Here is a 23,759-nt window from a genome sequence, read left to right as displayed (position 1 = left end):
ACTGAAGGACAAATAAAACTCGGTGGAGAAAAGGAAGCAGGTGCGATGCCGAATTGGGATGATGGAGTTTGGCGCCTCAGTCCTGTGGGTCAGAAAGAACGATGACTCCGCAGTCGTGTGGTGTAGAAAGACTTCACATACTTTTATTTCCACAGTTCTCCTCTAACATATTAACATTATTTAAGAACAGACTGTTATACACGGATATTGAAGCAGGATCGGGGGGGGGGGGGGGGGGGGGGGGGTGTGAAAACAAAACTCATACAAAATGGTCTACTTGAAGCACAACAAAATCTATGTGTATAAAATAATGTGGGTGTGCCACGTTTGGCGGCAGCCACCATCTTGATATCTTTTTTTCCAGCATCTCTGCCATTTAAATAGTTTAATAAAAATACAACTTTGTTGTGGACCACGAGGAAACTGCAAATGAAGAAAACAATAGGACCTAAAGTTTGATGACGGGGCAGTTTTTCCACAAAGGGCAAAAGTGCCACAAGCTCTTACTTTCCTCCCTCAAAGTTGTTGTTCTACATCGAGGGGCCTGGTGCGGATGTAGAATCTTCCGGACAATAAAAAAAAGCAAGAAAGGAAAAGAAGATGACACAGCACCTACCACTTGCTAGTTACACCGTACGTTTGTATACTCCACATTACCAACAACAGTACACACTGAAAAAAGGGGAAAAGAAAACTACACCCTTTTTCTTTTTTTTTTCCTCCATGTTCACACATTATTTACGCCTACCAAGTGCACCTCGGCTGGTCTTCTCTGTGCTGTAGTGCTTCTAGTTGGAAAGTGGAGTGGATTTATAACAAAAATAAATCATGATATAAATGTGAGGTGGAAACAAAACCAAAAAAAAAAACAACAAAAAATAAAAATAAATCAAAAACAAAACAAGCAGCTTCTAGTAAAAGTGGTAGTCAGTCCACTGCCAGAGACGTGTTTCCAGGGTCCGTCGACTGGGTTTTTTCCGTTAAGAATGTCTGAGCTATTAGCATATCCCCTTTGATTGGTTAAAAACCTGCTGTGAATCAGAAGCCAGCGGTAGCGGCACCTCCCCCCTCCTTCATCCTTCCCGGCCTCGTCTCCCTCACCCCGACGCAGCCTGAACGCAAACGAACTTCACGTAGTTACACTACAGACAACCCCACCCTCCAACCGACCGAGTTACACAGCTTCCTTAACACATTCCCACAACAATGCCCCGCCCCCCTACAAGCCCCAGGCTGCAGCGTCCAATTAGATGGTGGCACAGGGAAGGGGAAGCCAGGAGAGATTCGGGAGGGGCTTATAGGAAGAGTGCCTGAAAAGGGGAGGGGCCTATGAAGGCTCTGCCCCCTTCTTCCCTTTGCCTTTAGGTTGGCGGGTGAACTTGAGGAGCTAGGTTTAGGACACGACCACCATGCGAAGGGATGATGTGGTGCCCTCCCCCTCCATCGCAGGGGAGGATGGTGGGGTCAAAGAGGGGCAATAACCCCTCCCACATATGCGCACCTGCCTCTCAGGGGGAGGAGCTACGTGCGGAGCGTCCCAGGGGTTGCGGCGGGCCGCTTCGCCCCTGTCATCTATTGGCCGGAAAGTAGTTGGGGTCCAAGTAGTTGTAGCCCGTGGTGTGTGGCAGGCAGTAGTCTCGGTCCAGGAAGGTCTCGGCCTGGTAGACGGGCTCCAGACGGTGAGTGGGCTTGTGGGTCTCCGTCTTAAACAGGCTGGAGGAACAGGGCAAAGGTCAGCACCAATTATTATTTTAACAAGATTTTTAAAATTGATTCTTCGCATGTAGAGAACAGCAATAACAGGAAACCAATGAGAAAAGACCTGGATTAAACACGCCCCTAGACAAAGAGGAATTTAGTTTCTCCTGCCGCCAGGAGACTCTTATCATGTGGAAACTATGATCAGCAAACGCATTATGATGGAAAATCCCAGTTAAATCCAGAGCAGTAATCAACCATAACGTTGGGATCGTTCAAGTGTGCCTCATCTAACCAAAGTGTAGAGCTGGCTGAGTTAGCCTTCACATCCGCACACAGCCTTATTTAATTGTTATTTTTTAGCTTAATTGTTGTTTTGTATTGTATTGGAAACAGGTCTCTCTTGTAAACGAGACGCCAAGTCTCAATGGGACTACCTGTATAAATAAAGGTCTAATACATCGAGGATGCTCAGGGCACCACCTAGAGGTGAATTCCGATATGGCACCTTGGTCTGCTCTTGGTCAACATCCTTTAGTGTGAAAACCAATCTTAAAGGCCGGTTGACTGTCCAGTCGCGCTCAGAATGAACACCGAGTATTCACACAGAGCGGACGGAGGAACAGAGACCCTGTGGTCTAAAGAACGCAGAGCCACACTCTCTGTGTGTCTGCCGGTCTTTTGTGGCGTGACTGATGGGGGCGGTGCAGGGCGGTTCTGACCAGTCGGAGCAGTTCCCGCAGAAGTCGACCGCGTTGTCCTGCGGGCAGTCCTGGCAGTGCCAACGCAGGCCCTGGATCGGCTCCACGCCACACGCGTCGCACTGAGGGGTGTACACACACACACACACACACACACACACACACACACACACACACACACACGCGGGCGCTGTAACTGATGCCATGGCAACATAACACTAAAATTCTCAAACGGTTTTGGGAACAAATGGCTTCTATGAGCAATGAGCAAGATTTCTAAACCAGTGCCATGACACATTTTATTTTTCAAAATGCAAAAAACCTTTCCGCGTGGCTTGGGAAGGCAACTTGAGCTGGTACCCTGCTCTCTCCAGCTCGTTTTGCATACATTTAAACCATCTGGACATCTCCGTATTTGCCAAGATTTTCTGCAGGCTTGCAGCACAGTCAGCCCGTTTGCTCAATGTTTACTAGAAGTATCAAGTCACTAATCACAAAAAGCCCCTCCCCAAAGGTCCAATTCAGCCCTTCCTCCTAAAACAAACGCTCCACCCACACGGCAAGCTGCTAATACCAATCGGACACTAGCGGGTGACCACACAGACCTTTCCAGTAACATTTACTTGGTAGTTGCAATTCTCAGCATATTTACATGCAGTACTCCTTTAATGGCACTGCAGCTAGTTTCAATAAACATCTTAAACTAACCCAGCTTGGACAGGACGGCGAGGGGGACTCCCGACGGCATAGCTGCCCTGGGGGCAACTTTGGGGTGTGTACCTTGTAGCCCACGTGCTGGGCGAGGGTGCTCTCGCCCTGAAGCTCCTGGACCTTCTGCTTCCTGAGTCTCTTAAGCTCCTGCAGCTCCTTGTACTCAGGCAAGTGCCTGAGGTCCGCCGGCACGCCGTCGTCGTCCTGGAACAGCAGCGCAGGGCGTTAACCTCTGACCCCACCGCCGCGCAAGACCAGGGTCTGAGCGGCCGCCGCGCTCACACCTGCTCAGTGTCGCGTCACTGCCACCATTCCCGGAAAACCTGCAATTCACGTTCCTGGCAAGACGTTAGGAGACGCCACACCCCATATATCAAACCCGGCGTCCCGTAGGACGACCTGCTAGCAGGACGTGGGGGTCGCCATAGGGGCCCAGAGACGTGCGCTGAAAATACACCCCCCCCTCCTCCACGCCACTTAAATGTTACATGCGTTGCAGGGCAGAGGAAACGCGTCAAACTCTACCGCCACGTTTTGACAGCGCGTGACCTCCTCCGCCTGCTGAAGATCTCGGGCCGGGCCGGGCCAGTCGATAGAAGAGCGCCCGGTCGATTGTAACGCCGCCGACACCAGCGGGACTCTAAATATAGAACGGGCTGACAGTTTCACCTTTCCACAGTGCATCTGGAGCGCGACCCGGCCCGAGTGGCGAGGGCTGAGGAGTGCTTTTGCGACTCGGCGGGAACAGCAGATCCCTGCAAAAGCGGCACCGTTTCACATCACAGTTCACACCAATGGTTTCCCAATGTCATTCCTCCGGATCTTACAGACCCGACCGTCCCTGTTCAAAAATGTCGACAGTGTGAAGAGAACTCACGTCGCACGAGGACGCCAAGTCGGTCATGGAGCACATCTTTGGCCATTTTGGTGTTTGGCCAATTACAACACCCCACTTGTACATGTACACACACACACTTTAGAAAAACAATCTATAACGATGTGTGCTCACAGATTTTACATACAACAAAATCTTACTCCTATGCATTAAATATTTCTAAGCTTGCTGGTGGAATGGAAAAACAATCCCCCATTATGGAGCGTAGCACGTTAATACCAGGAGACAGGGGGTGGAGGACGGGGGGTGGAGGACGGGGGGTGGAGGACGGGGGGTGGAGGACGGGGGGTGGAGGACGGGGGTGGAGGACGGGGGTGGAGGACGGGGGTGGAGGACGGGGGGTGGAGGACGGGGGGTGGAGGACGGGGGGTGGAGGACGGGGTGGAGGACGGGGGGTGGAGGACGGGGTGGAGGACGGGGTGGAGGACGGGGTGGAGGACGGGGTGGAGGACAGGGGTGGAGGACAGGGGGTGGAGGACTGGGTGGAGGACGGGGTGGAGGCGGTGCGGGACTGACCGAATCGTCCGCCCCGTGGTCCGGCAAGCCGCTGAAGGAACTGCAGCGCTCGTCTTCGTCGTCCATGTACACGGGCGGCTCGTACGACGTCAGGAAGGTGGAGGGCCGGTACAGGTGCTTGTTGAGGTGGTGCTGCCTCTTGCTGGAGGCCTGCGGACGGGACGGAGCAGCCGGTTAGCGTCCTGCGCTCCACCCGACCCGGATCACACAAGACGGGCGGAGGAGCCCCACATGAGCACCGGGTCCAAACGCAATCACCACCAGAAACATTCATTCATGAGTAATATTGTTTCACTAGCCAGCGGCGACAGGTGATACAACAGCATTACACATTTTTTAATGGGTGAGGATTTTTCATAATTGTAAAAAATATCCACCATTTTTTCTTTCGAGTTTGTATTTTTAAAGTTAAACGACTTTTTAGCTCCCACTCGCATTGATGCCTCTGCCCATCAAAAAGGCGGCAATTCGATCACCAGCGTGACTCGTGAAGCAGCGGAGCTGAAACTTTAGCGCCAAGCGCTAGCTTGTTGAAAATGGTGAAGCAAAAAATATCGCATGAGGCGAGTGTTGCAATGCTTATTCGGTTCGTACATCGTTATGGTGACGATGATTGATCGAAAAAGTTATCGGCACCCGAATTTCCCCTTTTAGGAGCCACCGGCTCGAGTAATTTTATGTCGCCTGGAGCCCTGAGGGTCGCACAGCAGCTCGGTGGAGACGCACCTTCTTACTGTACATGCACAGGTTGGGCGTCCGTCCTGGAACCGGGATGCCGGCTTTTGTCAGTTTGATGAAATACTTCTGTACTCGGCTGGCGACCTGCAACGAAAACACAAATAAAGATACAGAGAGGGGAGAAAACGCCCCCCCCACCAGCGGGGTTAACTACCCTGTTCCGCACTCCCCATCTGGGGCAGGCCTCTAGAGGTCAGGTGCTGATCAGCTCCTTGTGGGTGGCACAGGCTCTGGTACTGGGACGGTTAAGAAGCATTGGGCTCTACGAATCGCAACGATGGCGCTGGGAAACCCGTTGGGACGGCGGGACGGGCCGTGTGAGGGCTGTGTGGGGGGAAGTGGGAGGAGTCACCTGCTTGGCCGTCCTGTTCCCTAGCTCGTCGGCTGGGGGGGAAGTGGGAGGAGTCACCTGCTTGGCCGTCCTGTTCCCTAGCTCGTCGGCTGGGGGGGAAGTGGGAGGAGTCACCTGCTTGGCCGTCCTGTTCCCTAGCTCGTCGGCTGGGGGGGAAGTGGGAGGAGTCACCTGCTTGGCCGTCCTGTTCCCTAGCTCGTCGGCTGGGGGGGGGGGAGTGGGAGGAGTCACCTGCTTGGCCGTCCTGTTCCCTAGCTCGTCGGCTGGGGGGGGGGAAGTGGGAGGAGTCACCTGCTTGGCCGTCCTGTTCCCTAGCTCGTCGGCTGGGGGGGGAAGTGGGAGGAGTCACCTGCTTGGCCGTCCTGTTCCCTAGCTCGTCGGCTGGGGGGGGGGAGTGGGAGGAGTCACCTGCTTGGCCGTCCTGTTCCCTAGCTCGTCGGCTGGGGGGGAAGTGGGAGGAGTCACCTGCTTGGCCGTCCTGTTCCCTAGCTCGTCGGCTGGGGGGGGGGAGTGGGAGGAGTCACCTGCTTGGCCGTCCTGTTCCCTAGCTCGTCGGCTGGGGGGGGGAAGTGGGAGGAGTCACCTGCTTGGCCGTCCTGTTCCCTAGCTCGTCGGCTGGGGGGGGGAAGTGGGAGGAGTCACCTGCTTGGCCGTCCTGTTCCCTAGCTCGTCGGCTGGGGGGGGAAGTGGGAGGAGTCACCTGCTTGGCCGTCCTGTTCCCTAGCTCGTCGGCTGGGGGGGGGGAAGTGGGAGGAGTCACCTGCTTGGCCGTCCTGTTCCCTAGCTCGTCGGCTGGGGGGGGGAAGTGGGAGGAGTCACCTGCTTGGCCGTCCTGTTCCCTAGCTCGTCGGCTGGGGGGGGGAAGTGGGAGGAGTCACCTGCTTGGCCGTCCTGTTCCCTAGCTCGTCGGCTGGGGGGGGGGAGTGGGAGGAGTCACCTGCTTGGCCGTCCTGTTCCCTAGCTCGTCGGCTGGGGGGGAAGTGGGAGGAGTCACCTGCTTGGCCGTCCTGTTCCCTAGCTCGTCGGCTGGGGGGGGGGAGTGGGAGGAGTCACCTGCTTGGCCGTCCTGTTCCCTAGCTCGTCGGCTGGGGGGGGGGAAGTGGGAGGAGTCACCTGCTTGGCCGTCCTGTTCCCTAGCTCGTCGGCTGGGGGGGGGGGAAGTGGGAGGAGTCACCTGCTTGGCCGTCCTGTTCCCTAGCTCGTCGGCTGGGGGGGGAAGTGGGAGGAGTCACCTGCTTGGCCGTCCTGTTCCCTAGCTCGTCGGCTGGGGGGGGGGGAAGTGGGAGGAGTCACCTGCTTGGCCGTCCTGTTCCCTAGCTCGTCGGCTGGGGGGGAAGTGGGAGGAGTCACCTGCTTGGCCGTCCTGTTCCCTAGCTCGTCGGCTGGGGGGGAAGTGGGAGGAGTCACCTGCTTGGCTGTCCTGTTCCCTAGCTCGTCGGCGATCTTCTGCCAGCGTTTCGACTCCACCTCCTCGGGTGGGAACTTCTCGAGCAGCTGCTCCAGTTTTTTCTGCGGAACGGACAATTGCTCACCGCACGGGCGAGCGAAGACGAACGCGTTAGCCGACCACGGATCTGTGGAAGCGAGCTGTGCCGCGAGAAAACCCGACGTGTGGCGTCAGGCGTCTGCGGCAGTGCAGCTGGTGCTCCAGATGGGCAACGGGCGAGAACTTAAGGAGCCTTCACGTGTGAAATCTCAGAGCAAATGGAAAGGTGTTTACCTGCTCCTCCACCGTCCACAGCTGATTAAAGGTGTCGGGTTTGTTCTGGTGGTACGGCCGCCCGCGGATCATCTGCAAGAGCAGCGATTCTATTGGTTAGCGCTGGTCCTCGAAAGACACGACCAAGACATCAGAACACGCCCACATCAGAACACAAAGTGGCTCATCAGTTATGTTAACTGTACATTAGGTTGGACATGTACTTCCACATAAGGGTTGAGGAGAAAAAAGAAAAAAAAAAAAGTAACATTTATCCAATTTTGACAAGGCCAGTTCTGCCTTCTTGGACTCCCAGCCATGGATGGGTCTGGCACGAGCAGGGATTGAACCAGCAATCACCCGACGATGGGGAGAGTGTTAATACTGCTGAGCAACTCGGGAACCCAGTTCTGACTGGTGAAGTCAGTCTACTCAGAAAGTCAAGCTACTCTTGAAAGAAAACATTCAAAACACAGACAATTTCAATTTTAAGAAAACTCAAAACCAGTGTGTCGGAGCATTAACAAAATGCTTCACGTCCCTATTCCCAACGCGAGGCACACTGCAGCCGTTATGACACCACTTTTAGGGTGACAAAAGCATGAGAAAACAGCGTTTTCCTGTGTTTACTGAATCTCTGGATGACCAAATGGCACTCGATGCCACTGGAATACCTTTTCCAAACAAGCAACACATTAGACTTGAAGATGCTCAAAGCTGTTTAAGACTGCATTTAAGACTTTTCCCCTCGACACCTTGCTATGACCGAGCGCACATTAAAGGGTCGGTTCCAAAAGTCCTTTTCAAAAGAACTTTCGACTCTGAACTCCTAGAGGCGAAACGCTCCTCTTATCATCCCTGCCCTTGAAAAGGGGGCTTGGATCCGTCGCCGGGCCAATTCCAGCTCAGGAACCGTTCGCCCCTCCCTCCTCCTCTCACACTGCTTCACTGCTCGGAGCGTCAGTGGCTGCCCGACGTAGATCGAACGCCACAGCCGAGCTACGAGGTCTGAATCTCCACACCGTCGGCTTCTGGTTGACACCCGGCGAAAGAGAATCAAAGCACAACTTTGTAGATGATCAAAGATTCCTGCGAGGTCGGGAGGCTGCCCGCCAAGGTCTCCGCTTCAGGCAACAGAACGCAAAATCTAATAAAGCTGCAGTAATTGATTTTGAAGAACTTGATGCCACTTCCAAAGACATGTATGCTCAGCCTCACCTTCAATGTGCTGCCTACACACACAGAAAAGCAAAAACCCTGAAACTGTACTGAAGCTGAAATTGTACCTAGACGCCCAGTTCCACTGTAATGACTACCAGTATATAAAGACAATTTATTTGAGCACTTAGAATTGTTCAATTTTTTTTCTTATATATATATATATATATATATATATATATATATATATATATATATATATATATATATATATATATATATATATATATATAAATTTTTTTATGTGTGATATAGGCAGTGCTGCTAAAGAGGGTGTATGCTATAATAGGAGACCAACGGTTCCCTCCCGGATGGCTCCCTGTCTCACGGCAGGCTCCCTGTCTCACGGCAGGCTCCCTGTCTCACGGCAGGCTCCCTGTCCGGGCCAGCTGGTGCTGAAAATGTCCACATACAGACATTCTGGACCACTGAGCTTAATTCCACACATGAAATTAGCAGGCACTCTGGAACAAAGCCACACAGGCCGTCATGCCCACTGGGTGCTACCACACACAGGAAGTGCAAGGTGGCAACACCTATTGTATGTAAATACATATTTACATGCCTCCAAAAAAACCATAAGGGACATATATCGGATTTACATACCTCCAAAATTCCATGTAAGAATATGGTGCGGGGTAAAGCAGACCTGTGAGGGGTAACTCAATTTTGTGCAATATCCTTGGCCTGGGTTTGTCTGGGTAGCGGGCCAATCTCAGCCCTGAAGCACCCGTGATGTGAGCAGGTTCAGCAACCCCACCTTTCTACACAAATGGCACGCGAGTGGCGAGGCTGGCTTGAGAACACCCGTCGTCCAAACGACGTTGGGTCAGCGGCGGTCCTGTGGTCGGGCCGTGAGCGGTAATGAACGTGGGAGAAGGGGTCATTGTAAGGCAGATGGTATCCAGTCTGGGACGCTAGAAAACGCACGTTAAACCAGCTTCATCTACGGAGGTGTGCAGCGAAAGTAGACAGCAGATATTTAAAGCACGTAGTCGACTGCACGTTCTGTTTAATAATTCCGCCCATGTAGCGGTTTTCCCAGAAAAACAGCTGAGCTTTGCCTTCCGGGGGGAGACGTTGTAAAATATTTACGGAACCAACTTGCCGATTGTTCATTCCTGCAGTCGCGCTCACACCAGTGCTGGCCAATCAGGTCACAGCAGAAGGTAGCGGTGGCTTGGGTGGGGGGGTTCTCGTTGCATTCCCCCCCCCCGCCCCCCACATCTATAAAGCTTTTTAACATTTGCCTGCCACACACACACACTTTACAATCTGCACTTTAAGTAGCATCACCACTGCTGAAGTAATTAAAAGCCACAGATAATGGATCATTTCAACTTAGCGGGATTACCTTATAGCTGAGAGCATACACCAGGGATCGACTTGTTCTTGGGAGGAAGGAAGATGTTAGAGCAGCACTAACCGAAGAGCTGCAGGGACATGGGAGAGGAGCGAGACACGTGTCCACGCTCCTGGGGGACAGTCCTGGAGGACACGATGACCATGGGCTGAAGAGGCTTTAAAATGGGGCTTAAATCCAAACTGGAGCCAGCAACACGTCACCAGCTTCAGATCGTTATTTAAAATTATTATTATTTAACGATGTTTCACTTTACCGTCCCCATTTGGTGCTTCCATTTTGAAACAGTATGACGTACGGATAAATCAGACTATTTTCAGCCATTCGCGCGCACACACATTTACACGCGCACACACACACACCCGTGACTGTTGATGCCGTGACGGCACGTCAAGGCAGAAGAAATAGCAGGGGGACGGGGGGGAGCCGTCCCAGAATGCCACAGGGCAGGGGAAGTCTGGTTTGTGGCCTCAGCAGGCCTGAGGAGTTACGACAAATGCAAAATGGTTTCAAAAACACCCGTCAGCCACTGGCTGTGCCCCTCCCCGCCTCTCAGAACACAATGCCACGCTCGAGTCTGGCGAGAACAAGACGTTCGGGCTGCAGAGCCTCGAGGAAGAGTCTCGTCTGCCACGAGTCGCTGAACTCGGAGACCTGCAGAGGCAACGGAAACTCCATGCAGACTTAATAATGGAGCCGCATAAATCAGAGCACAAGTCATGGTTGTTAAAACAAAACCGGGGTCTGTGTTTTCGGAACATGTAGATTCAGGAACTCCATCATCCAGATTTTGGAACGCCACACAATATCCGACATATCGCACCGGCGAACAAACTGGCTGATAAGAGAAGCCTACAGCCCTACGCACAAGGGGAAGAGGCCTAACTCTGCAGGACTACAAACGACAGTCTCAAACGAGGTCCGTCAAGTGCCACACTAAATTGCAGCCCATCACAGACAGCTTCCCCAGGTAGAAAAACAAAGAATAAGAATAAGAATCCTGCAGGCAGGTCAAAGGTCTGCTGTGCTAATCCCTTCCCACTGTCTCAGTGCTGGTACCCGACTAAATTTAGCCAGTGTTGTTTTCCACAGACAGCGTTGCTTCTATTAAACTAGAGGAATTTGTTTGGTTTAATCTAATGACCGTGGATCAAATACACAAACGAGGCCACAGCATCTGCTGGAGGTCCCGTTTCATTGTGATGTCTAGTAGCGTCGCCTGTTTTAGCACATTCAGAACCACCGTTTGGTCAAGGTTGGGTCCTGGTTGGTTACTAGGGGGGGTCACCTGAGTTGGGTTGCCAGCCATGCTGTGCTCAGGGGCGTCGCTGGTGGGGAGAGACAGGTACAGAGAGGAGCCGTCGCCGTCCTTCTTGGAGTCCACGGGACTTTTTGGTCTCGCCGGTAACCCCACTGTAGGCAAACGAGGTCACAGATGGCATATTGACGTTCACGAACCATTTATAAACCCTCCAGAAGTTCCTTCAAAGTCTCGCATGCACACAGTTAGGAGCACATGGAGGACGGAGGCGTGAAGTTGAGAACAAGCATTTATAATATGGACTCAACAGAGAACCTCGAATCCAAACTCGAGAACCTCGAAACTAACTGCTGGTCCATCTATCCCCTTGGTGCCAAATATACAGAAGATGTTTAAAATTTATGCTTTATAGACGGTGATTACAATACCTCTACTACACAGGACTCAGAAGCAAGTTACGTAAGCATTATGAATGTTTTATAACATTCTGAAACTGAGAATCACTTAAAATCAAGCATTTCCGAAAGCCGAAATGAACACATTCCGTACACGGGTATGGCCAACCAATGAGCTCAAAGAACGCAAAGATCAAAGTAACTGAAGTATCCAAAGTCCAAAAGACGTGACTGCAGACGGAATGGACACGCACCTTTGTCAAAGATCAACTTCAACCGCCGGGTTTTGTGCTTCTTGTCACACTGCCCCCTTTCAAATTCGCCGCGGCCCAACGTGTACTGGTCCCATGCGATCTCGGGGAGCTGGACCACTCTCTGGGGACAGGGCAAGCCCAACTCCACCTGCAAATCACAGCACTTCAAAAACTCAAGACGGCGGTCCGATTGGAAGGGGGCCGACGGTTGCCCGACAGATGAGGGGGGTCCGTTACCCGTTTCTGGAGATGGTCCACGAAGGTGATGGGGTTGGCCAGCGCTTGCTTCTGGTGGCGGGCCAGCGTCTCCAGGTCCAGGATGGCTTGGGTGCGCTGGGCCTCCAGCACGCTGATGGTCTGTAGTAGCCTCTGGTAGCTGGAGAAAAGGGGGGGAGAAGGTCAGTGATACGGTGATGTATACGGTGGGGGCGGGCATATAGACAAGAGGGGCGGGGGATATAGACAAGAGGGGCGGGGATATAGACAAGAGGGGCGGGGATATAGACAAGAGGGGCGGGGATATAGACAAGAGGGGCGGGGATACAGGAAGCATGTTGTGTATTGGAACGCCAGGCCATCAACCATTGGCAGGACGTCTTCGAGCACGTCGCTCTGAAGGGACGGAGACGATCAGAACCGGTTCTTCTTCCGCAGCGCGTGGGAGACGGACCGCTCGAGGGTGCCGAGTGCACAGAGAGTCGTGAAATTCGCGCACCACGTGTTAAAAAAGAAATAATTTAAAAAAAAAAGATTCCTGCCAAACAGAAGCGATAAACAACAACAAAAAAGAGGACAACCGTGACTCATGAATCTCTAAGCTTCCGGCGTTTGGGTCTAAGGTACAGAGTTTTCTATCTGACAGATTTAGGAATATGACCTTTCCCTTAATGCTTCCCGGAGAGAAGTGCATGAAGAGCTACACAGATCATCGGTGTGTGTGTGTGTGTGTGTGTGTGTGTGTGTGTTGCATTCACACAACAGCAGGATGGCCAGTGAGTCTTTGGCCTCCTACCTTGAACTACCCGACGTGACGAGGAAGAAAATCAATCATGGATTGCGAGTGCTCAATCTGGGCGAGTACTTGTTTAGAAATGTGTCCGAGGCGGGGTGGGGGGGGGGGACATGAAAGGCGGATATTCGATCGTCGTGCCCTTTAGCGTCGTGTCCCGGCCGTGACGGGGGCGTTTGGAGACGCTCCACTTGCGTGTGCAAAAAAAGGGACACGTCAGTGTACAAAGACTGTGGAGACGGCTGGCGTGTATCTACAGACCCTCGGGCACCGTGCGTGTTCTTGGCACATTGCTGGTGCTTTACTGCCACCTGCAGGCCAGTCATAAAACTGCAGCCAGAGGGATCCCAAAAAAATAAAGCAATCTGGCAGGAATTAGTGAGTATGCCTGTGACTGTCCTAATGAGTCAGGTCAGGTACAGTAAGCCAATACTGGAGAGCCCACAGCTCAGAGCAGCAGTCAGCCATGCCCTGGCCTACACACCTGCTACACAGCCGTAAAGCCATCTGTCTGAAATTCCCCAAACCATACCAAGTCCAGCGCAAAAAAAGGCAAATCATGAAACCCGAACAGTTAATGAGATCTTGTGCTACGTCGGACCCGTGCTGGCGGTTCCCCCTCAGGCCCAAAGCCCGACCCGCCAAGCGGGGGGTTTCTGTTCGGCTGATGAAAAGGTGGGAGAGGTCCAGCAGCCTCGGCGTGACTGGCACCGGTGCGGTTCTGGTGACAGCGGGGAGGCCCGTCTGCGGGTGGCTGGCGTGGAGCCTCGGGGGCCGACAGCAAAGCATAGAAACCCTCTAAGGTGGCGGAAACCGAAGACACACAAAGAGCAGCGCGGATGCGACAAAACGCGACAGCTGAAACGAAACCGGCTGAAATGTCAGTAAGCACAAAGTACAGGGCTAATGAAATTCATTTAGAAATTAACAGATGGGGGGGGGGAGCTAGTCGAGAGAGACGATAAAGACAGTGGAGATGAGCAAACGAGAAGATGTGATGATGGGTGTAGGAAGAGGCAGAGACGTCACGTACTCTTTATTGTGTTTGAGGGCCAGGTGATCGGACTCGAAATAGTAGACGTCGGGATCCTCCTCCTCCTCGTCTTCCTCGTCGGCCTGGACGAGTGACGGTTCTTTGGTGGACCTGAACACGCTACCCAACCCGCTGCCCTCCGTCTCGTCCCTCGTCCCCGCGTCCTCGGACGGCTCGCCGCAGGGTTCTCTGGCGAGGCCCGGCCCGTCGGTGGGGGGATCCGGCTGGCAAGCGTCGTCCGAGTCTGAAGGCCCGACCGCGGGCTCCTCTCTGGGGCAGCCGTGGTCCCCCGGAGGCGGTGGGGGGGAAGCGGGGTGGTGCGTTGCCCGTGCTGGAGGTGCGGCGTGGGGAAGTCCTCAGGGCGTATCGGTGCTCCTGCGGCTCGGTGAAGGAGGGCGGCTCGGCGGGCGGCTGGGACGAAGCGGTGGCCGCCGTTTCCCCTGAGATATTGGAGCCGTCGTCCGAAGGGTCCCGCGGCTCCGTCCCCGTCCCGCCGTTGGACGCCTCGTCCGCGTGCCCGTCCCGCGTCTGCCCGCAGTCGCCCACCACGTCCACCTCCACCTCCACCTCGGGCTCCAGGGACAGCACCGCGTGGGCGTCCACGGCCTCCCCCGCCAGGCAGCTCTCCCCGGCCGTCACCGTGGGCCCGTCGGGCCCGTCCAGCTGCCCGGGCGACGACGATGACGACGACCGGCAAGGCACAACGGGGTCAGGCGTGGGGGGCGGAGCCTGGCCGCCGTTTGGCAGCGAGGGCCCGGCGGGGCAGGCACGGGGCGCGGCCGGCAGGCCTACGGCTTCCAAGTCCTCCTTGTAAGGCTCGGCTACTCCATTGGTGGCCTTGTGGGTCTCGGCGGCCTGAGCGGTTGGGACGCCGCCCTCCGTGACCTCGCCCCTCTCGTCCCCGGGCTCGTCGACGGCGGGCGTCGGGGCGGCATCCGTTTTCGAGTCCTCGGCGGTGGGGGCGGGGCTGTCGGGTTTGGGGGAGGGCTCCTCGTCGGTCCCCGGGGCCTCCCCGGAGCGAGAGCAGCGCTTGGCCTTCTTGGGGGCGGGCGAGGTCTCCGGACCGGCCGCCGCCCGCTCGCAGACGTCCGGCCTCTCCGGCTCATCGCGCTCGGAGGCCGAGAGGCCGCGCTTCCTGTGGGCGGCCGAGGCTTCGCCCTCCGCCCGGCCCTCCGCTACCTTCCCCACGTGGGAGCCCGCCTGGGGCTGCTGGCCGTCCTGCCTCTTCTTGGGCGAGCGGGCTCTGGGCGTGGCCAGCGGCGACGCCTCCTCCGGCTGGGCGATGCTGCGGTTCCTGAGGGTCCGCCCACAAAAGTTCTCGTCCAATCCATTTATACCCACTGATGATCTGGTGACACGCGAGGAGCGAGACGCGGCCATAATACGGTGGGAGACTACTGACGACTCATCGTGGGGCTCTCCTCTGAGAGAGAGAGAGAGAGAGAGAGAGAGAGAGAGAGAGAGAGAGAGAGAGAGAGAGAGAGAGAGGGGGGGGGGGGGAAGAGAGAGAGAAGGAGAGAAGAGAGAGAGATGTAATCACATCAACCACTGACAGCAGCCATTAATGAAAGTGAATATTTGGTCACTATCAAGATGACCCGAGTTACATCCAGCATATTCTTCACTGAAGACGATAGCGTCACGGTCGCAAAATCTTAAGCAATTATTTCCAAGATCGATTACATCTGAACAAACATTTCTGTGATTAGATACAAACAGTGACTCATCCTGGACAACACATGCTAATGTGGTGTAAGGATAAATTAAACGCAGGTCACTGCATTAGTGCACTCGCAATACATTAAGAAAATTTAAAGCAACACGCTAGTGCATTTCAACCCAACGATCCATAACATCAATAACACGGATGAAGCCAACAACTCGTCCCAGCCCCCCTACGCCCCCCCCCCCACCCCTCCACCTCCCCCCCCACACGCCCCTACGCCTCCCCCCTACACCTCCTCCCCCCACACCTCTATGCTTCCTGCTCTGCCTGTTTGCTCCTCCATCTCTCTACCCAGCTGAACTATTAGGACACTGACCATTTTTAACTGCCTGGTACTGGACCAATCACACGCCCCCATACGCAGGGCGGACCCATCACACGCCCCCATACGCAGGGCGGACCCATCACACGCGCTCCATACGCAGGGCGGACCCAATCACACGCCCCCATACGCAGGGTGGACCCAATCACAAGCCCCCATACGCAGGGTGGACCCAATCACAAGCCCCCATACGCAGGGTGGACCCAATCACAAGCCCCCATACGCAAGGTGGACCCAATCACACGCCCCCATACGCAAGGTGGACCCAAACACACGCCCCCATACGCAAGGTGGACCCAAACACACGCCCCCATACGCAGGGTGGACCCAACACACGCCCCCATACGCAAGGTGGACCCAATCACAAGCCCCCATACGCAGGGTGGACCCAATCACAAGCCCCCATACGCAGGGTGGACCCAACACACGCCCCCATACGCAAGGTGGACTTGTGTGTACTGGGTTCCTCCCATTCTCGCCTGTTGATTAAGTGTGCCGGAGGTCTCGGGGGTGCGAGAGGGTGCTTGACCTAAAAGAGGCCTGTAAGCTGCAGGTGCGACTGCCATACCAACCTCTGAAGCCTCCACGGAGACGATTATGCAAGGGTCCCACCTCCATAAAACGTGGTGGGCGGGGCAATGAAAGCCTCCCGTCAGCGAGGCTATCGAGACAAACGGATCCGCCGAAAAACAAAAACGGAACTGCCGCTCTCACTTTCTGCCGTTATCTGTCTGTGGAGGATAAAGGAGCGGCGTGGTTGGAGATCACGGAGCCAGCAGGTGCGATCTCTCCGTTATCTGAGCTCCGCAGACGATCTTCACGACGGCTGGAGAAGTCAAAGAGGAAAACTTAACAAATATCTGCGCGATTTTCTCAAAAACTGTCGGAGGCTACGGCGGTGAAGGTGTCTTTTGAAGGACAGTGACGTCGGGTCACGGGTTTAACTCGTGTGTTGCTACCTGTCCAAGAACACACCAGCCCTACAGCAAGCAGGCCACCGGCAGCACAGTCACCCCGCAACACCTAAATGGTGAACAGGACAAAGACACGCCCACCGTGCCGTGGGTCGGGCTTCGGCAGGAGTAAACCACGCTGCCGTGTACGACAAATGCTGATCTCACTGAACTGCCCTTCCCAACCGTCTCCGTTTGGACCTAACCGTGCAAGACTAACACGCTAGGTCACCTGGAACTTTCAGATCGTTCCACATCGTTACCAACAACATTTGAAGGGATTTGTTTTAAAGTACATTCTAACCAGGACAAATTAACCTGAATTAGAAACATCATCCCTCTGTGTTTTACTACAGTGCAACTTACAGCTATATGTTTGATGCCCAAGTATCTTTATTTCAAAATAAAAGACCTACCAGGAGTCCTTGCAGTCTGTCTTTCATTCAGAGAGAAATGCCATTTGGATGAAACACTACTACAGTGCACCTCAGGTGTGAATCATGGAGGCAGTGTCCAGACTTATGCCTGCCTGTGCGCCTGCCTCTCAACTCAGACAGTTGAGCTGGGTGGGAGCATGTCGACTTCAGGAGCTCAGACACGAGGAGGCCCCTTGACCAGAGACCGTTCTCAGATGCAGTGTTACCATGTCTGAAAATCATGGCAGAGTTTTGAAAAAGAATACCAACTTTGGTTTTAATCCAGGACGTAACCAATCGATCGGATCGGCCATTCAACGTGAAAAGCGAGAATAACCAACAGATTCAAAAGGCTGGTTGCGTTTTTACAGCGCCAATACATTTCTAATGCTTCTAAAAGGTTAAACGTCGCACCCTCCGACCGTATGAAACAGACAAGAATCCGCCTGCCACGTGAAGGCCACAACAAAAGCAGCCAGGCACAGCAGAGCTTCCTGGCTCTTCACACGCTGGAGGAAAAACACCACCACCAGAAACTGTGGGACTTTAGATCATTTGAGTGATTGGTTATTGACGAAAGAACACCCCCGTCAGTACTCCATGTGAGCGAACTGTAATAACCAATTATCTGAATTTGTGCGTTATCACAGCTTCAGGGGTTATTCAAAACGAAGTTTTCACTGGTAGGAAGACAAACACAGCTAATGAGCATTTGATATCAGATTATTCCATCTGCTGCTTAAATCACTGCTTTTTTTTTTTGACAACACACATTTGCAATCAACATGCCCCAAGTCATAAATGTAAATATATAACATGTTGCAGCCTAGTTAGGCGTCCAATAATAACAGGGGTTTTGTCCAAGACGAGGGCTTCTCCGTCCAGATTGACGGCACCTCTGAAGTTGCATCTCCTGTTCTCTTGGTCTCTAAACCCCTGAATTTTTGTTTTGCTAGTCACAAAACAGCAGGAGAAGATGATCTACTTCAGAGAGCAAAACACCAGTTTCACGTGTGTTACAACAGAGAAAACTAGGCATGACCTTCAAAAAAAATGGAAATTTATGATAAAACTGTCCATCTCTGAAAAACTCCACTCCCAGAGATTTCAAGCTTGGCATTCTAGCACACATTTAAACTCGGGTCTTTTTCAAAGTCATATTACATATCGCATGACAGGTTAGATTCACCACCACCACCATCGTTGTCATCATCTAAACATGCCAAAACCACTCCGTCCAACCAACCATAATCTCCAACGCCATTAGTTTGATCTGCATGGTGATCAGATTCTGAACTCGTGACTGGGGGACAAATGACGGAGGGAAACCTGATTATTTGATTCATGGCTGTGGGCGGTCCAACTCAATTTCCTGAACTATCAGCATAACAACGAGGCATGTATAAAAAAAAAACCTTTATTAAAATTGGAAGCAGCCCAGTTCAGTTTCAGTAAGGAAGTGGTGTGTAAAGGCTACTGTAAACGCTTCCATGATTTAATATTCGCCCCTGATGAGGACCGTCTCGCCAAACGCTGGAACGATCACGGTGCTTGTCGGACGCCGTCCAATAAGAGTGGGCCGATTTTTAACCAGCCACTGATTACACTGCCGATACGTTCATCCTGCATCACAGGCTGAGAAAAGGGGGTACCTGGATGAAATTCTATGCCATGCTCTCATTCACACACCACTGAAGGCTCCTGCAGGGAAGCTAATCTGATTTGACCATGCATAGGAAAGGCAGAAGCAAGCGGATGTAAGTGTGTGAGGGGGTGGGTGGAGGGGGGGGGGGGGGGGGGGGGCTGTCTCAAAAGTGGCAAACTGGTTGGAAAACCATTTTCCATTAATATCCAGGTGTAGATACACATCACATTCTGTCTTCCTCTTCACTAAAGAACGCTTACAGGCTTGTATCGGTTTGATTCAAATCAATTAAACCCGCATACGTACAATACAAGGAATGCAGGACCATACAATTAGCTGATTTTAATTTTAGCATAAGCTCATGTTGTAATGCACACAACCACCAAAGCAATCTCGCAAAGATCACCGTTTATCGTCTGATACTACACCATAACCCACTTCTAATTCACTTGTTAACTCATAATTCGTCTTCTAAAGAGTAAAAATAAATTCATTTCAAGGTAAGACCCGAACAAACCCAGCAGGCTAAAATTACTCCGTGTTCCACAAAGGAAGTGTGGCAACAACAATAAAGTTACAAAACACATCCCCAAGTTACTTTTGTCTGTGCTCAAATTGTCCACACGGAATATAAACTTACAATCTCAGTAATGCATGTAGCGAATGTGATACCAAACTGTTATGGTTGTTTGCAGGGCTTTCATGGAACTCTATTATTATTCCCTTAAATTGACTTCATTCCACAATTAAAAAATGATGTCCCTTATGTGAATCACATAGCTAGATCACTGAAAGATATAACCTATCGTTATATAAGACCAGTATTACCGGTTAACTGGTGTAAAGGGCCATAACACTAATTCCAAAACGTCTAAAGCCCTATCCGGACGGGATTAGTTTTTCAGGGGGACGTCTGTGAAAAATATTTCACCCTTGTACTCGGTGATAAAACTCTTGCATCCGGACAGCAATTGAAAAAACAGGAGGACCCGTGAGTTTTTGGCTTTCTCGGTCACATGACATCGCCTTGTCACGTGATAGCATGTTTAATAATGTCACACTGCCAACTCTGATGATTCCTTTTTAACTTTTAACTTTACTACTGTTCAGTTCAGCATTTAAGATCTCCGTTTAAGTTAAGCTATTTTGTTAAACCAATACAGAAAACACATTATAAAAAATCGCTAATGAATGTAAATAGCTAAATAAATCCGTTAAATAAAATAAAATAAATCCATTAAAAAATCCAGTAAATCCATTTTCGCTCGCCGCTGTCTTTACGTGGATCTCCGTGAAAACGCGCGCCCAACATGTAACTACGGTGCGTGGCAGTGGACATATAGCTGTTTTATTAAACGCGAGGTGATGTCTGCATGTATAAACTCAGACATGTGGATCCGGACGGGACTAAAATTACCAGACGACCACGGAGTACAGCGAAAAACAGTAGGTAATTCCGCCTGTAATTTTCTCTGAGGACGTCTGAGAAAAACACGGACATGCTCGTTCCGGACGGGATTAAAATCACAGAGGACCCCCCGTAAAAGTGAAAATTACCCCAGGACCCCCTGAGAAACTAATCCCGTCCGGATAGGGCTTAAGAATGGCCAAAAATACCTAATGACTACATTCAACCTACGACTTGACAAATATTTACTTTAAAAATATTTGTCTTCTTGAAATCGTTCCCTTTCAGCCAAATAACAGTTAACACTACACATGTTTGGACAGCCAGAGTGCGTATGTAGCTCAGATCAACAAGCTCAAGTCAAGTCTGGGGCGTTTAAATCTCAACGCCACACACACACACTGAGTAAATCGCTACTGGTCGCATGTTCAGATATTTCAACTTCCTGAATAATTATGAGCCCGTGCGCGTGGCGAACATGAACTTTAAATGGAGCACGTGCTCAGCAAAATAACGGACACTTCTCTCAGTGCTGAAGTAAAAGATGAGACTTGACACGGATTAAAGCTGTAAAAAAACTGTGTTAAACGGATTAAAACTGTAAAAAACTGTGTTAAACGGATTAAAACTGTAAAAAAACTGTGTTAAACGGATTAAAGTTGTGTTTTCGTGGTGGCTGAAGGGTTTTGTGTTTGGTACAGCAGTGTTTAGAGGCCACAACGGCTTGAAACTAGATTGAAAAGCGAGTTTCGCTTGATGATCCAAACTAGATAAATACAGTCGTATTGATTTAGCTTGATAAATGATTTCTTTTAACACAGTTGCCTAGTTGACACAACTCATTTCCTTCAGAGGAGACGGCTTTAAAAATATATATATATTTCGTTTGCAGTTGATTAACTCACCTCTTTTCTGTCTACGAGATAATTTCATGTTGAAAATAAACGTTTAGCGGGCCTCTTCTGAAACACCGCGTCCGCGGCTTGGCATAGCCGTCAAGCCGGGTGTGTGAGCTCAGAGTCCCGTTTACAAGTTCACACCGCAGCCGCTGTGCACTGGGGGGGGGAGCTAGGAGGTTCACGTTCGCGTAAACGTTTATCTCGACGGTCTTGCGACAGACTTCTGTAGTATAAACCCGAAACAGAAACAGATTAAAACACGAGAGACGGCCGTGTGGGTGACCCCTCTGGCGGGCTAGCGCGGCTCACGCTAAGGCGGGACGGTACAAGTGAACGAACGCGCGGCTAAAGCTCCCACCAGCCCGCCTAGCCGCCGCGTTCACTCGGGGAGGGACGCGTAAAACCGACCGGCGCTAACGGGCCAAGCTCGGTCGCGCCCAAATGTAATTATGCGCCACTAATGAGGGAAACTCGCCGCTTCGTGAGGAGCCCGACCGCGGTGATAGCAGCGCCGGCCACCACCTCGCGAAGTTAGCGGAGCGGCTTTACGAGCGGCTTCAGCGGTCAGCTTCGAGCTGGCCGTTAGCTGAAGAGCTAAACCGAGGGTCTCGCTGGCCGGACTCGGCGCTCCAGCACTCACTACCCCGTGATTTACCTGAACGGAAACATCACTCACAGCCCACCGGTGCCCTCACGTACAGGGGGCACTACGCCGGGTTGTGTGAGCTCCACGGGGGTTTAAAGGCCCCAACTGGCTAACCGTGAGAGCAGGTAGCGTGCTAGCTAGCAGCGCAGGCTAACGGCGTCCCGTCCGCCGCCCGGGCGGGTCGGCAGGAAGGAGCCGGGCGGGGGAGCAGGACCGGGGGGGCGCATGTAGCCAGCGAGCTAACGCGAGCGACCGTTCAGCGCAACAACTTTTCTCACGCGTTTATACGGCGTGTGTGGCCCTCGGCACCCGGGCGAATTCGTTTTCAGGGTGTTTTTTTTTTGTCCCGTTTTAAGACGAATACGAAAGGTCGACGGAGGGTAAACACTCGCGCCGGGACGGCTGGGTGTAAGACGGGTTTGCGAAGCTGGAGAATTTACACCTACCTCACTTCCGCGGGTCGGTCGCTGCACACTCGGCAGCCGCCATGTTCTCTGTCCTGGGTGCGCTGGCGAGTCCCTCGATCCCGGCGAGATCTCACAACGTGTTACTGTACCTCACGGTGCTGCCAACGCAGCCGCTCCTACTCCGCGCACTCACACGTCTATTGCTCGCTTCAAGCTTCCGAGCAGTAATAAATTAACGATATTTTAATAATAAGGGTGGTTAATGAGTTATGGGGTAGTGGCCCTTAATTGCTGATAGCCATGCCAGTGGGGAAACTTGTAAATGCCATGATAAAAGGTTAGCTGTCATCTGTGTCTAGCACATGTACACAATAACCCACTCCCCTTATCTGACAGCATTACATACTCACTGTAAACTAAAGTCAAACTAGAGCCCAAATGTTTCATTTGTTAACATCTCATTAGGTCTAATTAAAACTTCAGAACTTAATAAACATTCATTTGATTTATATGTTTGAATTATGCTAAACAGTTTGGTCATTACAGTGTCATTCTATGACATTACATTTTACCACAGCGATATTAATATACAATTACAAGCTAAACTAAACTCAGTTTAATTAGAAGCTCAAATTAGTAAAATGATACATCCAGTGATCAATGATGATCCAGTTTTTCACAGAATAATTGTGTTTAATTTCAACCGACCAAAACAAAAACTGACATACATGTTTTGGAATCATTCGTCAAATACAATTTTTTCCTTCAAAGTACAGGTACAGCATTTATCCTTCCGATCTATAAGCAATTAGGAAATAAAAAGTCATACTATATACATAAAATAACAACTTGAACTTTAAATAGCTGACGCAAATCCCTATGTAATTTTCACATACATATCAGACAAGACAGCCATGTGTGTTGTGTGCAGCTTGTTCAACAGGGCACCTCTGCCTCTTCATGCGACTGAGTGGAGCTTCACGGAGATGGCTAGGGCTGCTTGCATGTGCACATCTTTCCTACGTGCATGCACTCTGACCAGGTCTGGATTGCCAAAATAAAAGTCTATAAACATTATAGTGAACCACATACCCCTCTGCAATAAATAACATACAACGCAGACTTCTGTTCTTTAAGTGCTAGTACATTCAGGTATAAATCAAACATCGGTACTGAAGCATGCAGTGCTTGAGCCTACAGAACAGTGCAAAACAGAAACTCTTTCCTGAAACTACACAGCATTTCGAATCCCTTCAGAATCTCAGGAAGAACGTGGAATTGTCATTCACTAGTACAAATATTTTCCTTTTAACCGAGGGAGGACGTTGACAAAATATACAGTGTTATGCATTGTAATTCTTCGATATGTTCAGTTATGTAGAAAGGAATTAATTAGACAGTTCTTGCCTATTTGGTGACAAAGGGGACATTTGTGGTTAACACCCTCATTTTGGGTGCAAGATCCAAACATCTATGTGGTTTGGAGAGAATGCC

The 23,759-nt window shown here is 51.7% G+C and overlaps 1 protein-coding gene across 1 annotated transcript; it reads right to left on the bottom strand.

Annotated features, from left to right (window-relative positions):
- Positions 1-121: 121 nt before the first annotated feature.
- On the bottom strand, positions 122-22,560 carry zzz3 (zinc finger, ZZ-type containing 3). The gene is given in 13 exon segments (XM_076972462.1): positions 122-1,713; positions 2,421-2,521; positions 3,180-3,314; positions 4,522-4,671; positions 5,248-5,343; positions 7,019-7,120; positions 7,332-7,403; positions 11,180-11,304; positions 11,802-11,949; positions 12,039-12,177; positions 13,844-14,160; positions 14,162-15,266; positions 22,305-22,560. Coding segments are annotated over 12 exon segments (2,592 nt in total). The 5' UTR covers positions 15,224-15,266; positions 22,305-22,560; the 3' UTR covers positions 122-1,568.
- Positions 22,561-23,759: the final 1,199 nt, after the last annotated feature.

The sequence above is a fragment of the Brachyhypopomus gauderio genome, chromosome 14 (assembly GCF_052324685.1).
Source record: "Brachyhypopomus gauderio isolate BG-103 chromosome 14, BGAUD_0.2, whole genome shotgun sequence".
Taxonomy (NCBI): Eukaryota; Metazoa; Chordata; class Actinopteri; order Gymnotiformes; family Hypopomidae; genus Brachyhypopomus; species Brachyhypopomus gauderio.
The sequence above is the reverse complement of the archived record's forward strand: the minus strand, read 5'-3'. Positions and strand labels throughout refer to the sequence as shown.